At 47.4% G+C, this 8,726-nt stretch overlaps 1 protein-coding gene across 1 annotated transcript in view; it reads left to right on the forward strand.

The window, feature by feature from the left end:
* GRM7 (glutamate metabotropic receptor 7) overlaps nucleotides 1-7,166 on the forward strand; it is a 548,127-nt gene extending 540,961 nt beyond the window's left edge. The window contains exon 10 of the mRNA XM_040995108.1: nucleotides 5,979-7,166. Coding sequence (XP_040851042.1) covers nucleotides 5,979-6,028 — 50 coding nt within the window. The 3' untranslated portion in view covers nucleotides 6,029-7,166. The remainder of the gene's footprint in view (nucleotides 1-5,978) is intronic.
* Nucleotides 7,167-8,726: the final 1,560 nt, after the last annotated feature.

Below are 8,726 nucleotides of genomic sequence, written 5' to 3' on the forward strand. Positions count from 1 at the left end.
TAATACACAGCCTCAGTCAAATTACCCAGATTTTAATGTAGCCAGGCTTAAAGACCTCTCACGAAACAGACTTCATTTGCTTCAAGCATATTCTTTAAGAACCATGCAAACCTCCACTTGATGTTTCACATATTAAAGTAAAAATTCAAGTTTAAGAAAAAAGACACTGGAATATCCATTTACACTCTGTTGCGGTGGAACTGAAAATCAAGTTCTCAATTTTAACTGGGCTGTTTTGGCTCTGCCTGGATGCCAAGGCGGGGAATGGGCATTGCTTGAAAGTGGGGCAGTTATGGCAATGGTTCCCTGTGTGTCTGGGAGCCACAGGACACGGAGGACAGGCCAAGGTGGCAGATCCCGGGTCCCGTAAGATTCTGCTGTGTTCCTCCCACTTCAGATGCTCTGAGAGGCAGGGCTCCTCTGCAGGCGCACATGATAGAAACTGCCCCGTCCTGGGCATCTCCAGGATGCTCATGGAAAATGTATGCTAAGGAGAAAACCACAAGGGGTGGCCTTGTCAAAAATACTCATCTTTAATTCCATTTTCCCTGTGTCATTTGCAGTACTTAAAAAGAAATTTAAGAAGTGCTGTCCTGTTAGGATCAGGGAACACATGTGACACTGCACAGTGCTGATTTCTGTGTGCCCGGTACTAATGAAGCCAGCACCTGGTGCTCGGGGCTTGTCTATGGCTGCCAAGGCCATTGTTCCCTCCATTCACAGAAACTGGGTTATGGGCGTCTCCAAATAGGGATGGGGACCAAACAGTTGAGCAGCAGCCAGAGCTTGCAGCTTCTGCAGTTGGATCAGAGTTAATGATGATATGGATCACAGATGTATTTTCTACCTGGCCGGGGTCCACGTGTCCAGCCGGTGAAGATGAGGACAACAGTCCAGACCCTGGCAGGCTGCTGCTGGAGCTGATGCTGGGCTCAGGGGAGGCTCTGAAAGTCCCCCCAGCTGCCCATGTCTCACCTCCAAGCAGAGCAGGATGCCTGTAAAACCCTCTCTTCCTGGTAATCCTATTCTTGATGCCTGCTCTGCTTTGCACCTTTGTGGCTCAGTCATGTGCATGTGCCACTGCCAGGCATCCACTTTGGGGAGAACTTGGGAGGACACGGGCTAGGGATCACAGAGGTCATGGCCAAAGGGCTTTCTCTTGGGTTCCTTCATCGGAAGCAGTGGTGTGAAGAACCCCTTTCAGCTGCACCCTTGATGACCAAGCGAATCTGTGTGGTGGATTATAGAGAGGCACACAGGGCTTCTGGGAGAGGGAGCTTGCCCACAGGCACGCAGGGAGGGGTGCCAGTCTGGGGAGCGTGGAAATGATTAACGCTGCAAGCAAGCAGAAGAAGCAGTTCCTGAAGTCTGTTCTTGGCGGTATAAAGAAACCCCTTCAAGACAGGGAGTAGAACAAGAGCTGCAACATACAATGAGTGGTACCAGTCACAAAATGGCCGTCTGGAGACAGTCTGGCCTCCTGCATTCTCTTGATGGATGCCTTCAATGATTCCGAACCCTTCTCTAACAACAGGGCAGCAGAACATAACAGTGCTCAGGAAGCAGAAAAACGCGCACAACGGGAGTACCCTGGGGAACAGCCCGCAGTGCCTGTGCCTACCGGATGGGCCCTGCTTCTCTGTAATGGCTCATCCGAGGTCCCTTTGACCCTCTGACACTGAGCTCCCGGACCATGGGAGAAACAAGGTCTCTGAGGGCACCTGTAAGAGTGTCAGGCAGAACCCAGACACGTAACTCCCGGGCATTTGCAAAGGGCTGCTCTGACTACCACCACTCTGGGTGAACAGGTGCGGTCTACTGGAACCGCCATTCTACCCCTTGCCAGCACTTGATGATGCTTTCGACAACCTGAGCAGCAAATACCATCTTATGTCTGTATTAATTCACCTTTTTCTAACCGACGCAGAATATTTTCCCTTTATTACTTTGTAGTTCTTAACCTTTAAATTGCCTGCTATATCGAATATTCTTATAATTTAAGTAGCCACTTACTTGTATGCCTATGCTTTAAAATAACTGAATATTAATCCTTTATCAGTTTCCTTTACAGCAAATAATTTTTCCTAATTTTTAGAGTTTTGTCACTCAATGGTGCAGTTTTTCAAATATTATCCACTTTTAGCATCAGGATGTTACTGAAAAAAAGTAAAATCCAGGAAAGCAGGGTCTGTCCACAGAAAGCACTATAGACATTTTCCTGTTACTGCAAGACAGCTACCCAGGGACTCTGATTACCAGAGCAATGCAGATAATTTTGAAAGACACGGTGTTACATAAAACACAGGCCGCAAATGGAGATGGCATTTTGCGCTTGTGCCCAGCTGCAAATACGTAACACAGTCTTGTGACAGTCTTAGGTAGAATTTGTGGCCTGGACACATGACATGGTCCTGGGGCTCCCGCCACATCCAGGAGCACAGCAGGGGTTGCTGAGGGCTGAAGAACCTGGCAGGGGAAGGGGGCACTCCCACTGCCCACTGGGATCTCACGGGCTTCCCAGGGAGGCACCAACATTCTGGCAGGTGCCACGATCAGGCCAGGATCAATCACTATTTTTGTCTTCACTTTGTTGTAAAATGCTTGAATCATTCCACATACAAATTTATGCATGAAGACATCTATAGATAATCATTAACACAAAAAAGCTCTGGAGAACGCCTGGGTATACAGCTAATGAAAAATAAAATTATCATTTACAAAAGAGGAAAGCACGCTGTTGAACTGAATGTATTTGCTGTCTCACAGCGAGCCAGAATGAAGCATCCTGCTTTGTTATTGGTCCTGCACTTTTCGTCTCGTCCTTGCTTCTTGGACGTGAGGCTGTCACAGAGTAAGGCACTTGCAGAATCGAGAACTTTGCGAGACAAAGTGACTCCCAGAAAACTAGTGAAGCCTCACTAAATTGTCAAAGGGCATTTCAAAGTGTCCACATGGCAAGACTCTCAGGGCGCGCTGGAGTCTGCCCCACGAGAGCCAAAGGGCCTCTGGCCGGTATCCCCCAACACCAGGGTCCCCCAGGACACCCTCTTCTTAAGAATTAACATGCATTTCACGGAGACAGTTTGAAGGAGACACTCAGGCTCCCCCACCTATGGTGCCGATGGCTTTGAAACAATCGATGGGGGCTGCACCATTCCATCTGCTCTTCCTTGAAATCTGTAACTTTCTAACAGGAAAACCATGAGCTATTTTAAAATCAAAAGTGTGTTTCCATGGTAAGTACTTCGTTGGAAAACTATTTTAAGCCAAGCAATTTTGTTTCCTAGGCTATAAAGTACATTGATATTCAAAATAAATGGAATTATCAGACCCCATGGGTACTTATTTACTCATAAGGCTGGGATGGCTTAAAAATAAGCATTATAATACATTGGGCATTGCTGTGAAAAGTACATAAATAGCCATTTTAGGGAGAGCACAAACTTCATTACAGTTTTTCCGCAATGTTCCGAAGCAGTCCCTCCCAGAAAGCACATACTGAGGCTTTCCATTGGTGTAGAACTTTGTCATTTAAAAATACATTTATGCATTACATTCCCCCTATGAGAAACTGGGGTATTGCATACACTCATGATATCCACACGCACAGGGTAAAAAATCACTTTCCTATTTTACAAAGTCTCTGAACAACTCAGCATCCTGGCTCAGGGCTGGGGCACACCTCAACAAAGAACTGGAACTGATCCAAAACTGGGCAGGCAGGGGACTCAAGCTGCAGCAGGGTGTTCGAAACAGGCACCGAAGGGAAGCTCGGGTCTGAGCGTCTGCAGACTGGTTTTGGGGTGCTGGCCCTGTGCATGGGACCCCAGATCATACACACCCCAGATGGTGCAAGGAGGTGAGAGCACGCCGGCGTACTATCAGAACATCAGTGTTCCAATCTCCACAGTGCTCCAAAGATAGGCCTGTCTCGTTTTCTTTGCATTTTAACTTAATAAAAGGAAAAATTTCTGTAACTTACTCTCATGGTAAAACTTGTCCTAAGCAGCTAGCACTGTATAGTATCTGTGAGTAAATCCAACACCATCGATTCTTCTAATCGACAATCATGCTTTATAGAGAAAACAGTCTTCATGACACAGAAAGCAGAGCCTCCCACACCAGGGTCAGGAGCAGCCTGTGCTTTCCCGTTTGCTTCTGCCCACTTCTGTCCTGCGTCTCCTGAGTGCTGGCATTTGACAAGGCACACTGAGCCCGTTCCATCCCCTGCCAGCCCACGGCTGCCAGCCGCTGGCCTGCAAATAAGCTTCAGAGAAAAGAAGCATCGTCGGGCAGCTTTCTTCTTGCAGCCAAAGCAGGCATATGGCTGAAGATAACAACAGAGAGCACTTTAGAACACACGAGTATGTCAAGGTCATGTGTCTGCCCATCCAGCCTCATGACTGGGGACGAGATGACACATGCCACACTAGTATTTCCATTTAAGGTCATAATCCCAGCACGATTTAATATGAAATGAGTGTTCTAATCAAAACATCAGCAGGAGAGCCCTAATATTTTAAAAATTTACTTTTTTTTTTTTTGTACTTTAAAGGCAGAGTTACTGGGCTATGTTTCCCTGCTTGCCCCAGAGCGTCAGCTGGGAGCTGGACTGGAAGCAGAGTAGTGGGGACTCCATCAGGTGTCCATATGGGACAATGGCATTACAGGTGGCAACTTCACAATCAATGCCACAGTGCTAGCCCCGAAAGTCCCAACCTCCGATCAAGAACGACTCAGCAGTTCATATAATGCACCTGATGGTCTACTGCCCAAGCTCATTTGTGCTTCTAGAACAGACTGAAAGAAAATCCAGGTGCCAATTCTTAGAGTATTCATGTAGCATCTTTGGACCTTTAAAACCACTCATGGGGAAGGCACTTAGCCTCGCGGTTAAAATGCCCACATACCACAATGAGGTCTCCAGTTCTGGTCTCCAGGACCTTCGTATTCAGACCGTGGAGGCAGCGGTGAGGGCCCACGTGGCTGGGTGCACACGCCTTCGCGGAAGACCTGGGCTGTGCTTCCAGCTCTGAGCTCTGGTCCAGCACTCAGCGCGGTCCCAGCCACTCCAGGCACTTCGGAGAATGAATCACAGAGTGCAAATGGGTACTTTCACTCACTCTCTCTCAGATAAGTGAATCAATAAATGTTTGAAATTATACATGAGGTCCCACCAACAAGTTCTGGAGGAATTGTTGCTATTTAGAGCCTGAGAAAAGCAGGCCTAAGAAGCCATTCATGAAGACCACGTACCAGCTCCTTCGTGGGTGGGTATTGAGAACTGGAATCCAAAGCAGGGCTATGCACCGGGACCTGTGTCTGTACTACGACAGGAAAGGGGCATGAGTGCCTAAGCCCACGTTTGTTGTAAACGAAGGTGACTGCCCCTCCTGAGCATTCACTGAATGACTGATGGAGTGAATGGAAGCAGGTCTCAGAAATCACTGTGCCAAATGGAAACACAAATTCATCTGCATCCAAGGAACCAACACCAATGGTGCATGCTGACAGGCAAACCAGCGTTTGTGAATGACTAACAGCTGAGAACGGCCGGGCAGAGTCCGTCCACAGTCACCGACTGGACACAGGCCGTGCCCCAGCACAGGTTGTGAAAAAGGTCTTGGAGAAAAAGAATTCAACAGAACACACTGTACCAGTCAGGGGCCCACACTGTACCAGTTTAGAGTTGGCTAGCCAGAAAGCTTGACTATCACTGACCAATTTTCCAAATTTGCAGACCATAAAGATAGCGACTGAGGACACTAAAGCAAAGAGAATCTAGGTGGTTTGTGCATCACCGGAACCTGGTTTGTGGAGACAAATGTGTGGCCACAGTCAGGGGCTCAGAGAGGTGTGGGTGTGCCACCCCTGACTTGGCACCTCGGATCAGCCCATGCTAACTTGGCTGCTGCTTGGAAAATTGGGTCACTGCTACAACTAACCCTGCCTGAATTTTGTTTGTTTGTTTGTTTCAGGCCCTGCTGCAAAAAAGAAGTATGTCAGCTACAACAACCTGGTCATCTAACCCGTTCCACTCCATGGGACCGTGGAGGGGTAAAGCCCTCAGCCCTTCCATCACCCACCTGGCAGAGGAATCTCTTGGTCCTGCCTGCTTCCCATCCCGGGAGGAGCTTCCCCAGCCGGGAGTCCAACATAGAGGATCCATGTGTCCTAAACAGCTGCTTTATGAAACACCCTTACTTTATCTTGGCTTAATAAGTCATTGGCAACAGCACTGCCAACTCGGCTGCAATTTCTGAACCTTCCCTTCCCAAGGGAGTGTTGAGACTCCAGTCCCACCCAGGCTCTTTGGGACAAAACCTGGGCACCACAGAACCGTTTTGGGGCTGCTCTGTCTTTCTACATCTGTACTTCCAGGCTGCAAGGTGTTGAGATTTTCTGTACAGCTCGTGAGGACTTTTGCACTTTGCCATTCAATGTCGTACCTCGGTTCACTGTTTTTGAATGCCCTATTTTCATAAAGCCCTATTCTCTCGGATGGAGCAACAGAGGGGGAAATGCTGAAACACATACAAATTTTAAAAGATCTCAGTAAATTGAAAAAAAAAACTGCATCCGTATACAACTATGTGATTACGATGATAGCACCACTGCAAATCATGTTATTTTTTTTTCTTAAAAAAAAAAAAAGCGGGGGTGGTGTTCAAAGACCAACAACTGTGCTGAGAAAAGTTGCCCCACCAATCTCGGGTCTGTGACGGAAGCCCCAGCAGGCGGGTCTGGGTGAGCCGAGCAGAGGTCTCACTGTTTGGGATGCATGCCAGTAACGTGTTTTGCAGTTCACGTCAATGGTTTATGTTCGATATTTGTACTTGTGTTACCTTCTGTTCTTTTCAATTACAGAATGGATATGTTGCAATAACTTTAGTCACGTCAGGCTATTTGAGGGCCAGGTTATGGGTTCCCCACGTCTTGACCTTTGTTCTTGCCCCATGACTGATCGGTGTGACAAGGACTCTCACAAAAGCATGGATGTTTTCTGCTGTTTGTCATCAGTACTTTGGTTATTCTTGCTGCTTATGTGCCAATTTAGTGAAAAAAAAAAGAGACCCTTTGCCGAAGAATCCCCTCTTTCCATTCTCTTTCGATTCTGTGATATTGTCCAAGAATGTATCAATAAAATACTTTGTTTAACTTTTTTATTTCCTGCAATAGGTTTCTTCATTGTTGTTCCCCTTTGCAGTTCTCCTCCCTCTCCCCCCAGTACAGCCATCAGAAGCCAGCGTGCATGGTGCATGCCGGGAAAGCAGAATCATTTATCACACTTCTAGCCATTCTTAGAAACATGAGCCAGTTTTTTTGGTTACTACAAGGAAATATTTTAGATAAACTACTCACAAAGAAAGGGGTTTTGTTTGGCTAGTGGTCTGGGTGGTTCTTGGCCCTGGGGTGTGATCCATGTTCTCTCACTGGTGACTGTCCACGGTGAGGAAGGCAATTCCTAAGATGCACTTAATCATTGTCCCACTTGGTGACCAGATGGAAAGCCTTGGCTTCCAGAAGAAAACGGTGAAACAAACACACACACACGCCTCTCCCCCAAAGGCCAACTATCCTGACAGTGGCTACTGTGAGCTGGCTGGCTGACACGCAGCCCAAGTGCTCAGTGTGAACGTTATTTAGTATTTTAGTAACTTGATGCATGAAACTTTGAGTTCCAACTGGTAGTCACACCCGCTGGTAGTCAACACCATTCAGACAGGGGAACTGTGAACTCTCAGCTATAGGATGTTTCATGTCTCTTTTCTATCTCATAACTGTGTGCTCTATCTCACAATCTCTTAACCACAAGCTCTGTTCAGGTGGGACTGAAGGATGACAACAGTTGGCATCTGGGGCTGGGAGCCTTGTTGGGAACAGAGAGCTTGAGGGCCAGGCTGAACAGGGTCACCCCCTCCCAGTCCCTACTCCCACAGACCACGGTGACAACAAGTGCAGCTTCTGAATAGCAGGTTCCAGAACTTCTGCAGCTTTGCTCTCAGCAGACCTTAAGAACTCAGAGCCTAGGTCTAACTCAAGGGATGCTGAGACAGAACCAGCTATTGATGGTGGGTGTACACACAGTGTGAGCATGGGAAGGAATCCTGCAGAGCCACTGTGCAGCTGGAGACACAGGATGGTCTGAGGTGGGTGCTGACCCCACTACTCTAGCATCAAGCATTTGAACTTCTTCAGGTGGGAGACTATCTTACTTTGCAGGTACATCACATACAGTCAGCAGTGCAGGCTGTGTAGACCCCATTCAGCAGGCCATGTAGAAGCCACTCAGCCGCTCTCACAGTTATACTGCCTCATTTTTAGTTGCCACCTGATACACACTGCATGTGTTCTGTGATTGGCCCATGGGGTAAAGAACAGCAGATGCAGGCTGGGTTGAACTACAAGCCATGGCTTGCCCAATCCCACCCTCGGGCTTGCTTGGTTGAGTGGATTTGCAGAGCTGTCTACTTTCTGTGCTGTGTCCTCACAGGCACCAGCATGGAGATGACTCCGAAAACCCTTTGGCAATCTCGGTGATGCCGCATCTTTCCAAGTTCTATTAACATCTTCCTGTTCTAGTAATTAAGTTCTTCCTATCTAAAATCTATTTCAACGAGCCTTTTAGAAAGCATGAGCCCATAACACATAAAATTAGACTGTGACCAAGAAATAGGCTTAGGACCTAGTTATAGATTTTGTTTAATTAACAGATTTTGGACCTA

The sequence above is a fragment of the Ochotona curzoniae genome, unplaced genomic scaffold (assembly GCF_017591425.1).
Source record: "Ochotona curzoniae isolate NIBS_2020 unplaced genomic scaffold, NIBS_Ocur_1.0 contig_908, whole genome shotgun sequence".
Classification (NCBI taxonomy): domain Eukaryota; kingdom Metazoa; phylum Chordata; class Mammalia; order Lagomorpha; family Ochotonidae; genus Ochotona; species Ochotona curzoniae.